The sequence below is a fragment of the Chamaea fasciata genome, unplaced genomic scaffold (genome assembly GCF_029207755.1).
Source record: "Chamaea fasciata isolate MVZ Bird 193981 ecotype frontalis unplaced genomic scaffold, bChaFas1.0.hap1 SCAF_7, whole genome shotgun sequence".
NCBI classification, from domain to species: domain Eukaryota; kingdom Metazoa; phylum Chordata; class Aves; order Passeriformes; family Sylviidae; genus Chamaea; species Chamaea fasciata.
In genome coordinates, this window is record NW_027094092.1 from 60,117,141 (window position 1) to 60,139,551 (window position 22,411).

The window sequence follows — 22,411 nt, forward strand, 5'->3', positions numbered from 1 at the left end:
TAAACGCTACACTATTTCCATCCATGGTTATTCCTTTGTGGTTTGGGTTATGTATTTACATTTTACGGAATAAATACTACAGCTTTCCCCATGACTAACACTTCTTAGTAACCAGGGAGCTACTCAAATACGCTCTTGCCTCCTACGAGAGCCCAAACCACACTGCTCTGCCCTGGCTCTCTGGCCCCAGCTGGCCACCTCCTCGCACAGGGGCACGGTTAACCAGCGTTACATAAGCAATTTTTGGGATCTCAGCTTGATGGGATGGCTTAGGAGAGCAGGCACTGGATGCCGTGAGACTGAATTCCTCCGGGACAAACATTTCCAGCACGGCCTCTCTCTGATCCTTACAAAACCCAAGTGAGGTCTTCAGACAAAGAGAGGAACATATCCTACAAAGAGGGAGCCGGTTGCTTTTCCCAGTCCAAGGGTCTGTTTTAGGAACAGCACTATACAGGCCCTCACGTAAACTTTGTTTATAGACTGGAGTATTTTCAATGAAAATGTTATTTAACTCGAAAAAAAGTTGCACAGCAGCTACTCCCAAAATTGTTTTTCCTTGTTAAGAATAACACACAGTGTGATACATTTGAAATGGCGATAGCAATATTTCACAAATTTTGATGGATTCATAGTCCAAATACCTTGCTAACAGATGTTTCTTTTAAACTCGGAGTGGTATAGGAATAACTCAGAGATATTACAGTGTCAGCACTGCCTTTTATCTGTGCGTGTCCTCTCGGTGACATCCCTGGGCTTTTCTAATGCATGGGTCAGGTCTGAACTAAGAAAAAAAAAAAAAAAAGAAAAGTGAAATATGAAAGGAAGGCGTCTGTGATGGTGTGTGAGTTCTGGGGCAGCGCTGGGAGGACACCGAGGCGCTGGTGTGGGTTTGTTGTGCTCAGGCACAGCAGCCCCGTGGTTTGTGGCCACAGTCATCGTTTCTGAGCTGGTTTTTGGTTGTGGTTAATTGATGAGCTTAGGAGTTCCCATGGCCACTCCAGGACCACATCTTTTGGACTCATAAATTAACTGTGTTCTCACTGCGGGTGACAGTTTGCACGACACAAAGGGATACCCCAGCAGGGCAAAGGGACAGATTTTAATGCCCTGGTGGAGCTGGCTTTATTTACCATGGGCTTGCTCAGTCTACTCTGTGTCTCCAAAGTATGGTGCATCCCTCACACTTCATAGAGGGTCTTTCCCCAGAGCTGCCCTCTCACACCGTGTTCATACATCACAGAATATCCTGAGCTGGAAGGGATCCACAAGGATCAACGAGTCCAAATCCTGGCCCTGCACAGGACAGCCCCAAGAATCCCACCCTGTGCCTGAGAGCATTGTCGGTGTGTGCTAATGGTAAACCAGTTTGTCCCAAACGCCCACCTGGGAACAGCCTCAAGCCCTGGCAAGTCTCATTCTTATTCTCAGCCCAAAGCTGGCCCAGAGCAGTTCTGGGGTTGAACTGTGGGGAACAGAGCATCTTTCCTCCCGGAGACCCCTGTCCGCCCCTCTTTGGAGCCGCCAGCTGTGGCCATACACAGCCCGTGCGGGCCTGGGAAGGCGCCTGCGGCACACCTCGGTGGGGGTCCGGGAACCCGGCCTGGTGGGAAGGGGGAAAGCGCTATTCAGGCAGCCAGGGAGAAGGATGAGAAAATCCGGAGGACGAGAGGGAATCCAGGGCAGCCACTGGGGACAACCCCCAGTGCTGGCAACGGGCTCCCGACCTCCGGGAGGGGACCCTGTGGGCTGGCGGGTGGTGGGAGCACAGGAGCAACCAGCGCTCTGCCGCCGTGCCTTTCCCCCGCGCAACTGCTTCTCGTTCTTAAGCTCTTCCTCCCTTCTCATCGGAGGACAGCCGCTTCCCGAGTCTCCCGTCCCGAATCTCCCTTCCCAGCCCGGTCCCCCGGGGAGCCCCGCGGTGCCCGCTCCCCGCTGTGCCCCGTCCTCCGCGGGGACCCCGCCCCGGCCGCGCGGGGACAGGGCGGGGCGGGAGGGTCCCCCGGGGATGCACCTGAGCGGCGCGGGGGATCCCGGAGGCACCGCGCCGACCCCGTCCCGCGCCCCGAGGGTCCGAGCGCGGCCGCTCCGCCGGGGGTCCCCGCGCTCCCCCCGCTCCCCGGGCGCGGGCGGCGGGGCGGGCAGGGCCGTCCCCCGCGGGGCCGGGCCGGGCCGGGGGCGGGCCGGGGGCGGCGGGCCGGGCCGGGCCGGGCCGGGCTGGCGGCGAGCGCGGCTCCACGTGACTGCGGGGCCGGCAGAAAACCGGGGCCGGCGGCGGCGGCGGCCGCACTGCGCCGGGCGGCGATCGCGGGAGGCGCTCGGCAGCCGCTGCCCCGGGGCTTTCGGCGCGCTGGGTCCGGGCTGGCTCTCCAGAATCATGGACTGTGCTGATATGCCTTGCTTGCTGTCAGTGAGTACAGCCCTCTTCTTCCTCCGCCTCGCTCCTCGCTTTTTGTTTTCATCGCAGGGTTTTATTTATTTTTTTAATTTTTTTTTTTTTTTTTTTTTTTAAGAAAAACTTTTATGTTGCTTTTATCCCGGTTTTCCCTCCCGGGGTCCGGCGGCGGGATTCGAACCGGCGGCTCCAGAGCGCGCCGAGCCGCGCGCCCCTTCCTTCCCCGCCGGGCGCCGCCGCCGCTGGTCCCGCTCCGCTCCCGTCCCGTCCCGGCGGGGCTGCGGGGCCGGGATGCGCCGGGAACCCGCCTGCCCGAGGGGACTGCGGGGCTGCGGACAGCCCGGGGACGGCGGCCGGTCCCTGCCCGCCGGGGCGCTCCGGCTGCCGCTCGAATGGGGGCCGCTCCCCGTGTCCTTTTGCCACTTATTACTACTATTATTACTACTCTTATTATTATTTTTAAGTTTATTCGGAAGAGGAGGGGGGTTTCGCTTCTCATCCTGACTTTCCTTCTTGTTTGTTGTCGTATTTTTTACACCCCAGAGACACCATGATTCCTGGTAACCGAATGCTGATGGTCATCCTACTATGCCAAGTCCTTCTAGGAGGTACTAACCATGCTAGCCTAATCCCTGAGACCGGCAGGAAGAAAGTGGCAGAGCTTCAGGGACAAGCCGGATCCGGACGCCGCTCTGCCCAAAGCCATGAACTCTTGCGGGGTTTCGAAACAACTCTGCTGCAGATGTTTGGGCTCCGAAGGCGGCCTCAGCCCAGCAAGTCAGCCGTCATTCCTAGTTACATGCTGGATCTCTATCGACTCCAGTCCGGAGAAGAGGAGGAAAGCCTCCAGGAAATTAGCCTGCAGTACCCTGAGCGATCGACCAGCCGGGCAAACACCGTGAGGAGTTTCCACCATGAAGGTCAGTGATGGGAAGCGGTAAATTCCCAGCCCCGGTTGCGATCGGGATTTCCTTGCGTTTGGAAGCTCACAAATGCCTTTAGAAGCAGGACGTGCCCGGCCCTAAATTTATGGGAGGAAAACCACCCCCCCCCCCCTCCCCTCCCCAGCCTGCCGTGTGTGGGTGACAGGCGTGCTGCTCGGTATTTTTTCCAGCATCCTGTGCTTAACCCGAGCTTGACCATATTTTGAAGTGCTTTTGCTTCTGTTGACAACAGTGAGTTTCCTTCGGTGCCTCTGCCTCGGGGTCACTCCCTGGGCTCGCGTGGATTTAATGGCTCTGGATCGGATGCGGGAGTAAAGCGAGGGCGGGATCTCGCCCCTGGAGTGTTTCTTTTGAACTATCAAAGCAATTGCTGCCTGCTTTTACTCTTAAAAAAAAAAAAAAAAAAAGAAAAAAATCCCCCCAAACCCCGACTCGAATTTAATACTTACAGCTGTGTGTTTATAAGGTTTATTCAATAGACCCTTGTAATCTGATCCAAATGTTTCCTAGCGGATGTTTCTTTTCCAAAGTAAATCTGAATTATTAATCCAGCCGCATCATTACTGCGTTGGAATTTGCTTCTCTTTCTCCCCCTGCCCCCCGTAACAAGGCACCTCTGTGCTCCGCGGCGCCGCATCTCGCCGGGGAGATGATTTTGGAGAGCCTGGGGGAGGAAAAGCAAAAGGGGAAAAGCTAAAGGGACAAAAAAATCTCCCTGCACGGGGAGGCGGGATGGGAAGGGGCGGACTGCTCGAGGCGCGGGTGAGCCAGCGGTGCCGGGGCAGGAGCTGCTCCCGGTGCAGGAGGCGGGAGGGATGCGTGGGGGAGCGGAGAGGAGCCGCTGGCTGCCGGGCAGGTGAAGCGTGGGTGTGAGCTGTGGCTGTGCCGGGGCCGTGGCCGGGTGCCCCGAGGCTGACGTGCTCTTGTTTGCTTGTCTTACCGCTTCCCCCCCCCACCTCCCTGTTCTCCTCCAGAGCACCTGGAGACCGTCCCGGGTCCCAGCGAGGCGCCCCGGATCCGCTTCGTCTTCAACCTCAGCAGCGTGCCGGAAAACGAGGTGATCTCCTCGGCGGAGCTGCGGCTGTACCGGGAGCAGGTGGAGGAGCCGAGCGCGGCGTGGGAGAGGGGCTTCCACCGGATAAACATTTACGAAGTGATGAAGCCGCTGTCGGAGCGCGCCCAGGCCATTACGCGCCTGCTGGACACGCGGCTGGTGCACCACAACGTGACGCGCTGGGAGACCTTTGATGTGAGCCCGGCCGTGATCCGGTGGACCAAGGACAAGCAGCCGAACCACGGGCTGGTGATCGAGGTCACCCACCTCCACCACACACAGACTCATCAGGGCAAACACGTCAGGATTAGCCGTTCTTTACCTCAAGGGCGCGGGGACTGGGCGCAGCTCAGGCCGCTCCTGGTCACTTTTGGGCACGACGGGCGAGGCCACGCGCTGACCCGCCGAGCCCGCCGGAGCCCCAAGCACCAGCGTTCCCGCAAGAACAAAAAAAACTGCCGCCGCCACGCCCTCTATGTGGATTTCAGCGACGTGGGCTGGAACGACTGGATCGTGGCACCCCCGGGGTACCAGGCGTTTTACTGCCACGGGGACTGCCCCTTCCCTCTGGCCGACCACCTCAACTCCACGAACCACGCCATCGTGCAGACGCTGGTGAACTCCGTGAACTCCAGCATTCCCAAGGCCTGCTGCGTGCCCACGGAGCTCAGCGCCATCTCCATGCTCTACCTGGATGAGTATGACAAGGTGGTCCTGAAAAACTACCAGGAGATGGTGGTGGAGGGGTGCGGGTGCCGCTGACCCCCTTCCCCGCCGCCCTCTCCTCCCCTTCTCTCTCCCTCCCGTCCCCACCCCAGAACTGCTTGCTATAGCTGGACTCTTCTCTAAACTAAACGTTCACCTTGACCTTATTTATGACTTTATGTGCAAATGTTTTTGACAATAATGATCATATATTTTGACAAAATATATTTATAACTACATATTAAAAGAAAAAAATAAAATGAGTCATTATTTTAAAGGTAAATGCATTTTGTGTCTCGCCTCTCAGGGTGCTGCTGAGGCTGTGCTGGCTGGGAGTGCAGCCGGGAGTTTTATTTTGTCTCCTTATCTTCTTACCCCCCTTCCCTCCTTCTCCACTCCTTTCACCCCCACCCCCACCCTTTTTTCACTTAAAGGCTTTGCAAATTTTAGTCTTTCTATTTCTCGCCGAGGTACCGCGGATTCCCTGGTGCTGGGGCTGTGCCACGTGGGAGATGAGGGTCCCTGGAGATTTAAGAGCCGCTGGGAATAGAGCCGACCTTGCTAACCTGGCCCAAGCCTTTCCAAAGCAACCCACCAAAAATGCATTTGAAAAGAAGGTGAAGATTTACCTGAGGGCTTTATGCTAAACCCGCTGGGTTTTATACCCTTTCTCTGGCTTCAGGATTCCCCAGGTTTTAAAACTATTAACGTTTTCCCCCTCTCCTCCCCTCCCCACTGGAGATTGGGAAGCTTCAAAGGTTTCCACAGGTCCTTTGAAGATCAAATCACTCCATTACAATGCCAAAAAAAAAAAAAAGATATCTGGAGCAGTTAAATATGTGTTAGCTAATAGCTACCTGTGCTGTGTCCTTTCTAAATTGCTTCCGAGCAGGAAGGTGATTGGAGCTGAGCAGGTACAGTTTGGAGGTATCCAGGGCCTTGAAAACCCTGCCTCAAGTGCATTGGAGGGGCTGTGTTTGGCTTGGAAAATAGGGAGCTGTGCCTGGGATAGGTGGTGTGGGGCCATCGTGGGAGTGGGGAAGGGACAGCAGGGTGAAGGGTGCATGATGCTTGCTTTTTTTTTTTTTTTTTTTTTCTTTCTTTTCTTTTCTTTTAATGATTGAAGCTTTCCAACCCTCCGAAAGGGGCAGCTTAGTTGAAACCAATAAAAACTAGAGCGGAAAGCTTGCCAAAAAGCCTTGGCTCCCTGAAGAGTGCAGGTGGAGAGAGGAGATGGGAGCTGCGGGGGAGTTGGGGGGGTGGTGGGGAGGAGAGCGTGGCCCTGTGCTTCTCTTGGAAAGAAAAATCCCCAGCCCTCGACCTCCTGTGTGCCACCGAGGCTTTCCCACCCCTCCATCCCAGCCGCGTTCAGGCCACAGGGTCCCGTGTGCTGCCGGGGAGCCCTCGGGTGTCTCCGGGTGCTGGGGGGTCCTCGCAGGCTCCCAGCACCCCAGGGAGGAGCGATGGGTGTTGGGTCTCCGGGGCCCCCTCGGCCCCGGGCTGACACTCTCATTCCTGCCTTTAGAAGGGAAATGTGTGGCCTGGGGCATCGGCGACCTGCTGCCTCCCCTTTGATGCCTGCATATCAGACATAGCCATGCCAAAGAAAGAATTTCATTTTGAAGTGGCATCAGCTAAAGGCGAGCGCCTTTCAGCTGCCTGACAGGGCAATTACACACATCTCCCTCGATAACCCCGGCTGCTGCGGGGTCGGGTGGGAAAAGGGGGTCTCCGGGCCCCCAGGCAGCCCTGGATGTGGGGCAGCCGCTGTGGGAGGGTACCTGGGGAAAAAAAAAAGAATTTAAAAAAAAATAAATTACTGTGACTTTACTAAAAAGAAAGAGGCTTCTCCCAGGTTTGCTTCCCTGTTCGCGTCGGTGCATCCCGGGTTGTCCCAGGGGCTGTGAGGGTGTTGTGGAGCTGAGCAGCATCCGCATAAATGCCTCTTGGATTTAGGTCATTCTCGCTGGAGGAGCCTCCAACTGCTTTGCTGCGTTCCTGCTGCTTTATGGAGCTGTTTATTTTGGTGCTTCTTTTTGCATTGCGTTTCGATGATGAAATCAAAGCTTTCACCCTGTGGAGGCACAGGCACTTGCTTTTCTGTAGGTGCTGCTCTTGTCCTGAGGCCTTTGGGAGATTTTCCTTTGCCTGGGCTGCTGAGATCCTACGTGGGTTGTTCTGCTCAGAAAGTGTAGGGAAAAAAAGTCAACTGTTGGAAAAAAAGTCAACTGTTTTTAAAAAAAAAAAAAATTTAATTATGTAAAATTTACAGGAATCTAAACTGTGGCTATAAACCTGCTGGCGGTAAATGTGATCTCAGGGACAAAATACTCATGGATGCATTAAGGAATTTATTCATCATGGCTGAACTCCTGCATTTTACACAGAACCACGGGGGTTGAGGGTTCCCCTCCCTGTGTGTGTCCTTGTCACACACAGGTGGCAAGCTGCTGCATAACCCTGTGTGATTGGAGAGGCACTTAGCGAAATTCTCAAACTGCTAAATCATTGAAAAATAGCAAAACCCACCAAAACTGTAGTGAAGCCAGAATTAGTCCCTTTCTAGTTTCCATCTGACAGCCAGTGGTGGTTTTTTTTCCCCCACCACTTCAACCTGTGCTGGGTTTTAATGGTGTTGACCAGAGCTCTCTTCACCATCCTGGCAAGGAGGAGCAGGGTTGCTTTGGGGAAGCTGGGAGTGAAGCACCGGTGTGGAGAGACCCTGGAATTCCGCACAGTGTTCCTGGCCATTGTTTTGTGCATTTCTTGCAGCAGTTATGGGGTTTAATCCCGTGCTGGAATTAACGTGGTGACCAGTCCTGTCTGTTTGACAAGTGCTCTGTGCCATAGAAGTGCCAGTTTGGTTTCAACAGGGCAGACCTGGAGTGAAGCTTAGTCTCAGGAAACCAGTGCTTATCTCTGCTAAAAAATATGACAAATGTATCGTGCCATCATCCCTCTGAGCACGGAACTTACTCTTTGCAGATGTGCCTTATTTCAGAGTGAGGGCTGTGTTTGTGTTGGCCGGTGCAGGGATCCCTGGGAGGTCTGAGATAAGGCATATCAGTTTAATCCCCCCCTTATTCAGTCCAAGCTGTGAACGAAAGGGGAGCAGGCTGAAGGTGGGTGTGCAGCCACTTCCCACCATCTGGTGTCCTTCTGGCAGCTGTGCCCGTGGGCCAGCATCCCCAGAAGTGTGAGGTGGATGGGAGATGCTCTGCAGCTCACCACGAGGAGATTTCTCTGTGCTTTCCCCAGGAAGGCTTTGGCTTTGGATACCTGAAAAATGGGTATAGGAAATGAGGAGGAATCTCAGTGGGGTTCGCCAGCTCCCCGCACTCCAATGGTCACAGTGGTGGTGATGGGAGCCACTGGATGCTCTCTCTCTGCGCACAGGTGAGGGCGTGGGGTCAGGTGTGCTGGAAAACGGGGTCCCACGCTCTGCCGTGTGTCAGGAGCTCCCCCCAGAGACCTGTGGTTACACTGATCCCATCCCCAACCCTTTCCCTGTTGGTTTTAGGATCCCAAGAGTCTTCAGGCAGGACTTTCTTCTCCCAGGTGTGAATCCACCCCCAGTCCAAGTTTACAGCATCACATTGAGCAAAGCTGCTGCCGCAGAGATGCCGTGGCTGAGGAGGCTGCACAGACAGCCAGGCTTTGCTTGTAGCCACAGTGGCAGAGGCTTTGCAAATTAGTTTCTAAAAATGCAAATGGGTTTGGAAGAGAAGCACCGAGGTTTGCACGTTGCTATTCTGGGAGGAGCACGGAGGCTTTGCTGCAGAGCCAGCAAAGGAAAACTGGGCCCTTCCCTGCTGCTGTGCTTGGACACCTCTGGAAAACTTCTCACCCATCACAAAATGATGAGCACAGTCAGGCTGGGATGGCTTGGAAATCTTGGCATCAGCAGAGGCTTTGTTCTCTTTATTCTGGGGCTTCATAGCATGAAAGCTGGTCTGAAGATCCTCTGCTGTGGAGTGTGTGTCTGAAATCACAGGACTGAAACAGGTAAGAGGAGATATCACTGACCCCCTATAGATAAGGGTCTTGAGCACAGAGAGATGAAGAGACTTGGGCAGAGTCACGTGTGAAGAGCAGGCAGAGACAGGAGAGGTATCTGACACCTCAGCCCCTGTCCTGTGGTACGGCATAAAACTCTTCTCTGGTCTAGAGTCTGGCCTGAAGATCCATCACTGCACCTCAAACCAGAGGTGGATTCCTGTATGATATAATGGAGAGGAAGCTACAAAGTCCATGTTGTTTTCTAGACAGGAGTGATAATGACAGGGAGCATCAGAAACGGCCCAGAAAATGCTCATGCAGTTCATGGATCTTGCATTCAAGTCTGAAAGTGTGAAAAAGGACTTTCAATGCCTTGTTTTCACCTGGCTTCCTAAAGAAGTGCCTCAAACTTGCTCCTTAGTTGACTGCAGACTATCCATTAAGACACAATCAATGAAGGAAAAATTCTGTCACTTGCACCTTAACAGAGCACAGGGAGGGCTGAGGGTTCCATGGGGGACTCTGGCTCTGCTGGATCAGCTGTGAGCAATTTATTCCACCCAACAGATGAGAAAAAATGTGCTGGGACTTCAGTTCTGAGTGGTCCATCCAGAACCTGCCCCAGCTTGGAGATCTCGGCTGTTTTTCACACAGTCAGCATTTTTCATCCACTGCCTCCTGCTCATGCCTTGATTCCATGATTTACACAAGAACAGCAGGATCCCACTGATCCCTTGTGTTCTCCCAGAACTCTGGTTTGGCCTTGTGGGGAGCCGCTCTGAGCCCATTTTCTGAGCAGAGGCAGTGGAGTTAATGGGATCCATGTCCACAAGAGGCATCACAGAATCACAGAATTCTTTGGAATGGAACAGACCTTTAAAGGGTTTGTAGTCCAACCCCCCTGCAATGAGCAGGGACATAAAATCCCAGAATGTCAGAATGGTTTGGGTTGGAAGGGACCCTAAAGCTCATCTCATTCCAGCCGCCTGCCATGGGCAGGGACACCTTCCTCTATCCCAGGTTGCTCCAAGCCCTGTCCAACCTGGCCTTGGACACTTCCAGGATGGAGCATCACTCCCAGCCCCAGAGTTGTGTTGCAAACCACCAGGGCTTCCTGGACCTTTTGTTCAAACAAAGCCATCACCAGTAGGATTTCATCCTCGGAAGGACCTGTGATGAGCTGCCCATTACAAAACATCGGAGTGCCAAGGAAATCCTTATCCAAACCCAGCCTTGGATCTGTCCATGTGCTCCAGGTGTGGCTGCACCTCGAGGTGCTTTACACCATCAGCATTTCTTCCAGTCTTCGTTCAGGTGCTGGCACAAAATGTATTTATAGACGCAGATTTTCCTTTCCACTTTTGGTGTGATTCTCCCTTTTACTGGGGATCACAGATGTGCAGATCCAGGGAGACCACACAGTTCCCAGAGGAGACCTTGGCTTCCAGTTCTAGCAGACTATGGATGGGAAATGTTGAAGCTACTCTATATTCACAATGAAAAAAATGAAAAAAGTCTGTGCTAATTCTCTCCAAAAGTCCACCTAGTGCTGTGGGAGAAGGGAGGAACACAGCAGGTCTATAACAATTTTTTTCTGCAGCACCCAGCAGTCTCCACCTACTTACAGGTCAGAGCTCCCAGATCCAAAATCAGGACCGCTGTATTTAATATGCCATTTTACTTCCAGTAATTTATAGAATTGCTCTGTAAGTCTTATAACTTTTTTTTTCCCAGTGTAATCCTGTGCCAGAGATTCCTACATTTCATTTATCCATTCCTTTTGAACTGTTGCCTTTAATTGATTTTGAAACCATCACCTAGAAGTTCATGCCCCACAGTTCTTATGTTCCCACAGGCAAAGAACAAGTGGTTTTCCAAGTAATCCACCCATCCCTCACCTGTTCTTCAGTAATTTGAGATTATATGTTACGAAATGATCTCATACAGAGCGTGCTGTTTTACGTATCGGATTTGAGGGAAGATGGTGACAATCTGCATTGCTGTTCTTGGCTTGGTGGGTTTTATCCAGGCTGTTATGCACACCTGCTATTTAGTACTGGAACCAGTGAAATCCTTCATGCCAAGATTAGCTCAGAAATGCCAAATTGATTTTACACCTCACCGCGGGAGCCCTGGACAGGATGTGCAGGTTGAAGGACGTTTCATAGGGAATTAAATAAACAGAAGCAAACACTCTGCTTGAATGCCACACCAAGCAGTTATCTCCCAAGGAGGAGGACTGGGGATCTCAGTGGAGAGCCACCCATTTCCTTTTCTCCCTAATTTTTGGAGCAACCTGCTCTAGTGGAAGGTGTCCCTGTGCATGGCATGGGGTAGAACGAGGTGAGCTTTAAGTCTGTGATTCTCTGAAAATGCTTCTCTTGGCTGATAAAAGCTCTTTGGGGAGCAGGGAGTAAAGGGATGAAGTTGTGGAAACAGCACAGCCCCACTGTTGCTTCACTGCTGCTCGTGGCTGGGCCCTGGGGGCTGAGCTCTGGATCTGCACTGAGGGCACCCCACGCTGCTGGGCTGGTCCTGTGGGGAGTTTCTTGCTGTTGTTCTACATCAAAGAGGAAAACCAAGCCCTTATTCCATCACTGTCTCCTGCCTGGGTGCCTGAGGAGAAGGGCTCCGACCCCACATGGCACCTCCTGCTCTTCACCATCCAAGGGCCTTCACATCAGGAATGCCTCTAGCAGAGGCACCAAGCAAGACATCCTGTGGAACATCCTGATCCTTCTGGGCTCAGAACATCAGAAACAGATATTTCTAGGTGTCACTTGAAGAGAGTTAATATCTACAGCTTGAGGAGTCACTATTTGTTCTGGTGTTTGAAAGGATTAAAAATAATCACGGCAGCGTTCCTTGAAAGACAGTTTGTAGGGTTGGACAGTTTCCCAGTAAGAGGCAGTCCCCAAGGATCATTTGCAAAGATAATATTTTTAATTTGATTAACCAATGGTAGCACTGAGCAGGACTCGCATGTGCCTCAGTAGCAGGATGGAATCTGGGAGCAAAATTTGGTTGTACAAGTAATGAAATGTAGTGAGAAAGGCTCCACAGAGAGCTGAGCAGTTCTGTTGGATGTGGCAGAAAACAAAGACCTGGGGGCTTTGCTGGTCAGAAAACAACTTGAGAGAGCCCAAATTACACTTGGGATGGATGAAGTAAGGATTTTCCCCTAGAGATGCCAAGGGCAGAGCTGAAAGCTGACTGGTTTTCTGACCCCTGCATTCATGGGGAGTTGTTTCAGACATTACCGGGCTGGAATCAGGATCAAACAACCTTAGGGAACAGCCTGGTCAGGTTCTGGCAGGAAAATGGGAGGCTGGAGGGGAATTCTGTGTGTGTCTTGGGGTGAATACTGGTGAGAGGGAAGGGCTGTCCATCTCTGAGTAGGAACATCTGGGGAACTGGAAAAAAAAAAAATCATCCAGTTGTCAGAAATGAGATCCCAGATGGGTCACTTCAACAGGGCTACCCAGGTCAAAAATCTGTCCTTGTTTGGAGGTGACTCCTCTTTACCAATGGGAAAGCAAAATGTTGTTCTCAGGAGAGCAGAGAGCAGCTCTCCCCTGCTGGGGGTCCCTGCAGCTTTGGGCACAGGATGTCAGGTGAGCAGCTCGACCCAAAGTCACTCAGGGACCACCTGCAATCCCAGGTTTCACTGTGGGTCTCATCAGCCACGGTCAGAAGAGAAGCAACCTCAGACAATTATTTCTCGTCATCAGAATGGGGTCAAAACGCCCTTTCCTGGTTTAATGGGTAGTGGGGGAGACGTGGGAAGGGGCATTTGCTGTCCCCAGCCAGTCAGAGATTTGGAAGTGGCTTATGGAGGGGAAAAGAGGCTGGGGTGCCCTGCTGTGACTCCCTGGGGTGCTGGAAATATGGCACTGCTCAAAATTCCCGTTCCCGTGGGATGAATAGCTGGCTCATTACAACAACATGGCTTCTGTGGCCTTGGGGCAGCACAGCCTCAGGATGGGAGAGAGGAGGGCTGGATTTTCTTCCCACCTCCATCTGTGTGGTCCAGGGTGGGTCAGTGAATGGCCTCGTGCCTCAGTTTCCCCCTTTCACAAGCCAGCAATGCACTCATCCTGCTGACAGTCCCGGCCATAAATATTATCTCACAAGCAGCTGCTCTTGAAAAAAAAAATCTTTTATTGCTTCCCGTTAAGCTGATGACTGTTAATGAGGAGAATTAAATTCACTGCCCTGTTGCCATTAGACAAATATGTGCTCCATCTCCATCCCAAAACCCCATTGTAAATAGCTGTGGAGGAGTGGGATAAACATCGTCCTTCCCAGGGCAGGGCCCAGCAGCAGCAATGAGCAAACACAGGTGTGGAAGATTTGTAAGCTTTAAGGGAGATTGGGGATATTTGGGAATCAAATCTGGTTTTGGTTAGGAGCATCTTCTGTGGGAAAGAAGTCCCAAACCACCATGGACAGACCCCACAGCCGGGGCGATGACGGCTGTCTGCAGCTGCAGGCTGGATGTGGCGCCTGGGAATGGGGTGGTGGCAGCATCCCAGCATCCTGGGGACAACCAGGGGACAACGATCCTGACGCTGCTCCCTCATCCCATCATTTTGCCACGTGGCATCCCCAGATCCCTGCTGGATCCGAAGCCCCACGTGGAGAAACCCTTCTGCACCAGGCCAGCTCCTCTTGGATTGGTGTTGTTCAGTTTGTAACTGGGGCTAAGCTGGCTGCTTTCCGTGGCTTTCCTTTCTGTCTCTCCCTTTTCCTTTTGAAGGCGAAGGTTTTCTGTGGCTGGAAGGTGTTAAAGCTCCCAGAAAAGCAAGTGAAACACAAGTGGACGTTTTCTGGTTTTGGGGGAGGATGTGACCGGTTTGGGTGGGCCTGACCCAGAGGCCACGTGAGGGATGATTGGAAGCGTTTTCTGTTGGAATACCGAAAATTTGTGTCATTTGTGGAGGAAAATGTGACATCTAGGACAGCCACCTGTGCTTTGGGGGCCAGGCCCTCCCCTCCCTTCTCTCAGCCCTGCTCTGATGCCGTAGCAGGAGGTTTGTTTTTACTGCAGTTAATTTCTCCTGAAGGATCCTTGACACCAAGCTCAGCCCACCTGGCAGTTAAGGCCACCCAAATGAGATTGCAGGACAGAGAGTTTTTCCACCCTAAAGGAGGTCCCTGATGCAGAGATGGGACAGTTTGCCCTGCATCCACCCTGAGGAGCCGTGCACTGCCACTTTGCAATGCAGAGGACAACAGGATGTTTTGCACAGAGCCCATGGCATCCTGCACACATCCGCTGCTCTCCATTTATCTTGTTCTGGACAACTCATTTCAGACTCAGCAAAAGCAGGAGCTGGGATGCACTAAGTATTTCCTGACCTTGTTCTGGTGTGAGGACACAGGGCTCTTCCCTTTGCTCCCTGGAAGAGGCACAGCCAGGCCAAGCAAGTGCAAGAATCTGTCACAAAAATGCTGCTGAATTTTCTTCCGTCCCCGCCTTGGAGGAGCCAGCACTTGGTGGACAAATTTGCCATGAAAAGCTGGTGGGACTCCATCATTCCCATGTTCCCTGAGGCTTGTGGATGACAGGAGCCATTTCCCATCTGCTGGGAACTCGGGGTGAGGAGCATCTCCAAATGCTGGGGCTTCTGCCCTGCTTCGGAGTTCTCCATCTCTGTGGGAGGCACAGAAGAGGAAAGACAAAGAGAGGATGTCCCGCGGAGCTGGGCTCTGTCTCCAGGACTGTGTGTCTGAAATCCATCCCTCGATATTCCAAGCTCCAAACTCTCTGCTCTCCTGACAGGGAAGGACTTGCCTCATGAGCAAGAAGAAAGTGCATGGCCTTGTGTCACCTCGATGCCACAAAGCTCCAGTGATGCCCAAGGCTCCAAGCAGCCTGGAGCTGAACCTCTCCAAAACTATTGGCAACGTCTCCACCCACAGCTCCTGCACCTGCAGGTGAAAGGCTGTGTCCCCTCAGGGCTGCAACAGCTTCAAAAATCCCCACTGCAGCTTCTGGGATCACGCCATGCTTTGGCTCAGGTGTCCCAAGGAGATTGTGGCTGGCTGGGAGGAGATGTGGAATCTCCTGGATCAGTGGTGGGGCTGCTCTCCATGGTGAACACCTGCATGTCTTGGCAAAACGGGCTCTGCGGCCTGGCACAACTTCCTGCTGAATATTTTGGCTGGATCCATGAACTTGTGCGGCTTTTGTGGCATGGAAACTGCCTATAATTTATGCTGAATACAGCCCCATATATTAAGCTGACAGTTCCAGAGCATTCTAACATCATTTAGTCCTTTGAAAACAATTTCAAGCCACAGGGCAATTGTTTAATGATCAGTAGAAAAGTCCCACATTAAGCCCACAAATAAGGAAAAAAAAGAAATCTAAAAGACACCCCCAGCCTCCAGCAACTTGAAACCCAAGACCTGTCACACCTGTGACACACCAATGGCTTGGAATTGCAAAGGAAGTGCTGGCTCCTGGGGAAACTGCAGTGTGAGGAAACTGCAGGGATGAAGGTGGGTGCAAGCTGAGGAAGCATTTAGAGATGAGATTTAGGAGTGAACAGCCTCGGTGGCTTTAGTTGTCTCGTTCTCTCCCTTCACCTTGTGCTGTGAGGAGTATCCATACGGCATTCACCCTGCCCCAGTGCCCAAAGTGCTCTTCAGCTTCCACAAATCCAGAGAAAATATTGTGAGTGTAGCAGCAGCCTAAGGATGCCCCAGGAAGCCAACAGAGATCCAGGGTTTTCCTCTCAGAGCCCTCTTGAATACACCTGTGGAGATGGCATTTTTTCCCAGGGGAAGATCTTGAGTTTCCTGAGGCAGTTTCCAATGCATCCAAGCAAGGAGAAGACTCAGGTGCATGGATAACCTGTAGCGACTTGCTGGATATCCATCTGTTTGGTGTGAGTATCTTTCTGCTGCTTTGGGTCTCCTCCTTGCAGGGATCTGGGTTCAGTTTTGGGCCCCTCATGACAACAGTGAGGGGCTGGAGCTGGTCCAGGGAAGGGAACAGAGCTGTGGAAGAACCTGGAGCACGAGGAGAGGCTGAGAGAGCTGGGAAAGGGGCTCAGCCTGGAGGAGAGGAGGCTCAGGGGGGACCCTGTGGCTCTGCACAGCTCCCTGCCAGGAGGGGACAGCTGTGGGGTCGGGCTCTGCTCCCAGGGAACAGGGACAGGAGGAGAGGGAATGGCCTCAAGTTGTGCCAGGGGAGGTTTAGATTGAATATTGGGGGAATTTTCTTCCTGAATGGTTGTACAGCCCTGGCACAGCTGCCCAGGAGTCCCCTTCTCTGGAAGGATTTCAAAGCCATGTGGATGTGGGGACTTGGGGGCATGGGCTAGTGGTGGCTTTGGCATTGCTGGGGGAATGGTTGCGCTTGATCTTAGGGGTCTTTTCCAGCCTGAATGATTCGGAGTTCTCCCCCGAGGCCTGAGCTGTGCCCAAGCTCTGAGAATCCCGAGGGAGTCACCTCCCATCCCATGGCTCAGCCCCACTGTCCCTCCCTCCTGCGCTCTGTTTTCTTTCCCTCTTCCAGAGCCGGCTGCAGGTTGTGCTTTCCCTGCACTGCTTTTATCAGTGCTGGTAGCAGCCATCCCCACCACGCAGGATTTATTTACATTGAAGGGTAAGTGGGAGGCTGTAATTGGGATGGGATTTGAAGAGGTCAGGAGGAGCCCGTGCGGGAAAAGTGCAAATGAGGGAGGGCTGGGAGTTTGCTCAGTCCTTACGCGCAGACCATTCCAGCTTCCACTCAGTGCCATTAGCTGGGGGTAAACGTGCTGTCCAGGGACATGTGTATATACATTAATGGGGTTTTTTAAACAGACCATCAGTAATGAGCTGTTAATGTTTTCCAAGTGGTCTTTCAATCCCGCGCTCTGATTTCCTTCGGCTGCACGGCGCACTTGAGAATTTTGGATCTCTCTGTCCCTGTGCGGGGGACAGATCCCTGTCCCTGGGCAGATCCCTTTCCATGCACCAGGACCCTGCTCAGCCTTGGCCCCCTGGGCTCTGTCCCTGCCTGTCTCGTGTCCCTCCAGCCCTGTCACAAACCCCAGCTCAGTCCCACACACACAGGTTGGCCACGCAGTGTGTTGGTGTGACCGGTGTGAGCTCAGCCAGGAGGAAGGTGTAGGATGAAAATCCAAGGAATTGCCTTTCCAGGAAACCTGGTTAAATCACGGGCTGAAAGCTGGTGGCTCGTGGCCTCAGGCGCACTCAGGAAAACAAGAGCTCAGTCACTACACCCCCTTTCCTCCCAGCCCCAGCTCGTCTCTGGGGCACCCTTGGGAGCCCACTTGAAGAATCGCACCAGTGATAGAATCAGTAATTGAGGAAACTGATGCAAACGTGATGTCCCAAAAGGTTGTGTGGGAAGCAGATTTGGGAGGGATGCTCAGATAAGTGGAATTTTTGCTTTTTGTGCCTTTCTTGAGCAACATCATCAGGCCCAAGGGTTTCCTGTTTATTTATTCAGCGCTCACTGCTGTATTACACGCGTAGGAAATCACAAACCCCATTGTTCTGAGGACAGGTGAGGTGGAAATAAAGGCTGCTATTTAGGCTGGGGCATTTTGGCTGGTGCCGAGCATCTTGCCTTGTGACTGTTCTCACGCATCAGCGGAGAGAGCACAAACACACCCTGCAAACATCTGGAAGGAAGATGCCTCAGCTGTGCTGAGCAGGACCAACAACAATAACAACACAGAGCGGCCCCAAAGCTGCTCTGCTCCGGGCCAGGTAGCAGAGAGGCCCCTGCAGTGGGCTCTGGGTGGATCTGTGGCAGAAGGCAGATGTAGAAATGGCTTTGTACGCCCCTTGGTCTGGGTTTGGCAGGTGTGGGATGTCTGTAGTAAAGCTGGGGAGCTGGAGTGGATGATGCTGTAGGAAAACCAGCCGGGTTCCAGCGTGTCATCCGCATCTGTTCCCCCCGGGGAGGTTTGCATCCAAGTGTTCTCCCAAACCAGCCCACCACGCAGCCTCCTCTGGCTGCAAAAATGTGCTCAGATGACTTAACTTGATGACTTGGCTGAGTTGAACGGTGTCCAGTAGCTCAGTCATGTGTTTGGGGAGGGAAGAGCTTTCCAGAGGAAGCTGTTTGCCCATCGAACCCAAACAACTTTCCACTGCTGATGGGGGTACAGGAAACTCTGAGTGCCCTGGGCAGGGCACCCATGGCTTCATTCCCGTAGAGCTTGGCAAGGGAAGCAAAATCCAGGAATTCAGCTCCTTCCCACATTTCCCAGCTGTTGGACAACCAGCAGTGGGAAGCTGTGGCAAGTCAAGAAGGACTTGCAGGAAGTCTTTGTCGCAGGGCTGCTCTTGCTTGGCTGTCACCCAGTGATGCCAACAGGGCTGGGCTCAGAATGTCTGGGAATTCTTCCCTTTCTCAGCAGTAAAGGGGATTCCTCTGTCTCTCCCTGGTGGATCACAACTGGTGATGCTCACTAGGACGAGGGGTAATGGTTCTAAACTGAAAATAGATAAAAGACTAGATCCAAGGAAGAAATTATTTAGGATGAGGACAATGGGGCCCTGGCACAGGGGGCCCAGAGAAACTGTGGCTGCCTCTGGATCCCTGGAAGTGTCCAAGGCCAGGTTGGACAGGGTTTGGAGCAGCCTGGGATAGTGGAAGGTGTCCCTACCCGTGGCAGGGGGTGGAAAAAGGTGGCCTTTAAAGGTCCCTTCCAACCCAAACCATCCTAGGATTGTTTGTCTGAGGGAATAAGGAATGAATGGGCTGGTTTAGTGTCCTGGGAAGGACGAAATCCTTTAGGATCTGAAAATATGTAACTCCAAATGCTGTTCCAGCTTCGCATAATCGCTGTGAGCTCCACGGGATTGTGGACAAGGATATTGTTTCACCTACACTCATGTGGGGCCCAAAAATCACAGTTTAACAGATTCATTTACGGTTTTGATAGCTATACTTTGTTTTCCAGTAAAAGATGGGATTTGGTCAAAGAAAAAGGGTAAAATCCTCATTTCTTTGTCTCCTGAAATTCCAGGAAGCCTGATTTGTTTCAGTGCAAAATTTTAAAAATTGCATTCTCTGAAATAAACCTTCTGAAATTTATTTTAACTTTATTTTATTATTTTTCATTTAATTTTATTAATTTAGCTTCATTTTAGTTTCCTTGAAGTGTTGATTCTGATATAGAAATTACCCCAAACTTTTCATTTTACATTGTCATAATTTGTTTTTTAATGAAATATCCAAACAGGTGGCATGATATTTGAGATGACCAATGGACTGAAATTCTGTATTTTATTCAACCTCACCTGATTGTTTGAGCCTCTTTTAAATAGTCAGCAACTGCGAAACTGCTGTGACAAGACTCCAGGTAAGAACAGACAGTTCAGTTTCTCTTTTTGGCGTTTTCTTCTGATCAAACCTTTAAGACTGCTTAATCCAAAAGCAAATTTAAACACGGGGGATTTTTTCATCTTCTTTTTTTATTTTTCTGTGTCTTGCCATAGGTTCTACTTTTTAAGAGCTGAAGCAATTACATACAGCAAAAAATAAGAACAATATCAACAACAATGACAAGAAATTAATAATACTAATAATATTAATACCACTACTAATAATAATATTATCCCCCACAACTGCAGCACTAAATAACCCGTTATTTTTACTTCTGGCATAGTCTTGCCTAAACTATTTTATTCTGGTTACATATTTGTATGTTTGTATTTATTATCTTTATTTATATTGCCATTTATTTATAATTATTTATATAAATATTATATATGTACGTATTATTTACATTATATATTTTTAAACCTAATTTTTTTACCTAATACCCAACCATGGGTCCCAGCAGTGGTGCAGGTTTCCCAATCACTGCAGTGTAGTCAAGGATTATCCTGGACAATCTCAGCTCTTTCCACCTTGTCATTTCACCAGCTAATTGTGTTGGAAAGAGAGGGGAAAAAAAAAAAGAAAAATAAAGAAATCCCATCACGCCGCCGCGATGCAGAGGTTGTTTTATCTCACGGGGAGGTTGAATGAGGCCTCATAATTGCTGGGAGATTTATGAGTCTGGAATTCTGCTCAGTTCTTGCCGGCTGATGTTTCTGTGGTGTGGAGGTTGTGAAAGCACCTTGGGAGACCACATGTGAGGAAACTTCAGAAGGTGTGTGTGATCTCTGGGGGCAAAGTGAAAAACCCCACGTCCCACAGGAGGTGGGTTTGCCTGTGGTGTTGACAGGGAGCCAATCGTCCCCCCCTGGCCAAAATAAAATGTCTGGAGTGACACTCTTGTGCTGCATCAGATAAACAGTGGTGAGGACAGAGTTCATGTTCCTGATTCTCCAGGGTCCTCACACGTCCGAGGATTGGGAGTGAGTGATTCACAAACCTCCTTCAAGGCAGGAAATATTGGAACAGCCACGTGCTTCCCTCCATCCCACAAGTTCTCCCCACAAGCACAACCTCCTTTGGGAGGTGCTGGTGCTTGGGGTTCAGATTCCTTCGGGGTGGAAAGGCAGTGGGACAATCCAGAGCCACACTGGTGCCTGGGAAAGCACCGTGGGATGCAGCCGGCTCAGAGAAAGCGTTTTTGCCATCGGGGTGAGCTTACTGCCAGGCCCTGCATGGATCCCATGGCTCAGGAGCAGTCCTGCTGTGACTGGAGGCATTGGCACTGTCATTTACCCAACCAAGGCCTGGTGATGTCCTTCAACATTTTAATGCCAGAATCATCCCTGTGAGAGAATGGATGCTGCGTTGAGCCCTGACCCATTTGCTGTACATTTGCAGCACTTATTTAACAGCCTAACCTGGCCACAAGCCTGCGGCACCCACCAAATTTACGAATTGAGCCTCCTAGTTACTTTTTAATTTTGCACTTTTCTAAATCCCTTTTCCTTTGCTTTTTTTTTCCATGTAGTTTTGTGCAGCTCTGCCCAAGAGGGAGTCAATGACAGCCGCCTCGCACTGTGCACAGGAAGGTGCTCATCATTCCTGCCAAACTTTTCCTTGATTCTCCCCTGTCTTCTACTGCACCCAACCGCTGCCTTCGATTTGGTGCTCTGCGAGGTCAGTGAGTTCTCTTTTGCAACACGGTGAAATTGGTATTCCAGTAAATATTTGTGAAACAGGGTGACTCTGTTTGAGCAGTGGGGTGAGGAAAGCCAGCAGAAGGGTGTGAGGATGCCAGAGCCAGCTCTGCTAGATGTGGGTTCAGGCAGAAACCTCACCTGCTCTAAGGGAACTCAGTGCTCTGCTCAGCCCTGCCTGAAATGACCTGTGTGTCTGCCGACCACAGAGACTGACAAGTGATACAATCACATTTGTGTTTAGGCAACAGCTGTTTCAAAACCCCACGGTAAATAGTCCTGCTGAACCCCTTTCCCAAGGCTCTGCATCCCTTGGGGCTCTCCGTGTGCTGGCGCAAAGCATCCCTGCAATGCTCAATGGATCTTCTGCTGCGTGGAAGTTGTGGATGGGAAGCGCCCAGGTGTGCTGTGACCTGCCCACCCTAAAGGGCTGCACGGTTTGTGTTGGTCTGGAGCAGCTGGGGATGCCCTGGGGTCTGGATTGGAGGAGTTGCATCCATGAATCCACTGTGACAGTGACAGGGCCTGAGGGAACAGCTGGAGCTGTGCCAGGGGAGGTTTAGGTTGGATTTCAGGGAAAGATTCCTCCCCCAGAGGGTGCTGGGCACTGAACTGACTCCTCAGGGAATGGGCACAGCCCCGAGGCTGCCAGAGCTCCAGGAGTGTTTGGCCAGCGCTGCCAGGGATGCCCAGGGTGGGACTATTGTGGTGTCTGTGCAAGGCTTGGAGCTGGATCAATGATCCTTGTTGGTCCCGTCCAGCTCAGGATATTCTATGAAAAAGCTGAGGGTCTGTAACACTGAGAGGGAGGTGTTGGTTGTATTGTTATAAAAGCTTTAAAGAGCTGTAGGATTTTGTAGAGCACAGCACTCTGCAGTCTCTGTGATCCTTCTTGCAGCAACTGAGAGCCAGTGACGATGTTTTCACCTCTTTCAGAGGAGCTGTTCCCAGGGGAGGCACTGCCAAGCCTTGCCTGAGGGCACTGACATCTCAGTTCCCAGTTGCCTCCTCAACCTCCAAACACCTACAGACCTCCCCAGCCATCATTCTCTCATTCCTAAATTCTTGATAAATGGACTCTTTCAACCAAGTAATTCCCAAGCACTCCCCTGCAAGCCAAGACAATTATAGATGTAAATATAATATGCACCAGGTTTGGCACCCCTGAGAAATCCAGAGGTGCGGTGTTTTGGGTTTTTTTCTTCTTCTTCTTCTTCTTTTTTTTTCCCTCTGGTCTTTAAAAAAAAAAAAAACAAC

The 22,411-nt window shown here is 51.6% G+C and overlaps 1 protein-coding gene and 1 long non-coding RNA gene across 2 annotated transcripts in view; both read left to right on the plus strand.

Annotated features, from left to right (window-relative positions):
- The first annotated feature begins 2,301 nt into the window (after positions 1–2,301).
- On the plus strand, positions 2,302–5,381 carry BMP4 (bone morphogenetic protein 4). Its single transcript, XM_066189118.1, has 3 exons — positions 2,302–2,410; positions 2,939–3,315; positions 4,314–5,381. Exons 2-3 carry the CDS (start codon positions 2,946–2,948, stop codon positions 5,153–5,155), a joined length of 1,212 nt encoding a protein of 403 aa, XP_066045215.1. The 5' UTR covers positions 2,302–2,410; positions 2,939–2,945; the 3' UTR covers positions 5,156–5,381.
- A 15,695-nt stretch (positions 5,382–21,076) lies between these two features.
- The window catches only part of LOC136291862 (uncharacterized), a 44,053-nt gene continuing 42,718 nt past the window's right edge, over positions 21,077–22,411 (plus strand). The window contains exon 1 of the long non-coding RNA XR_010721787.1: positions 21,077–21,134. This is a non-coding gene — a long non-coding RNA (uncharacterized lncRNA). The remainder of the gene's footprint in view (positions 21,135–22,411) is intronic.

Excerpts from the sequence above, each read along its gene's own strand:
- BMP4 (XM_066189118.1), top strand. The coding sequence starts at position 2,946 with ATGATTCCTGGTAACCGAATGCTGATGGTCATCCTACTATGCCAAGTC. Across the intron at positions 3,316-4,313 it reads GAGGAGTTTCCACCATGAAG|AGCACCTGGAGACCGTCCCG; the intron begins GTCAGTGATGGG and ends GTTCTCCTCCAG.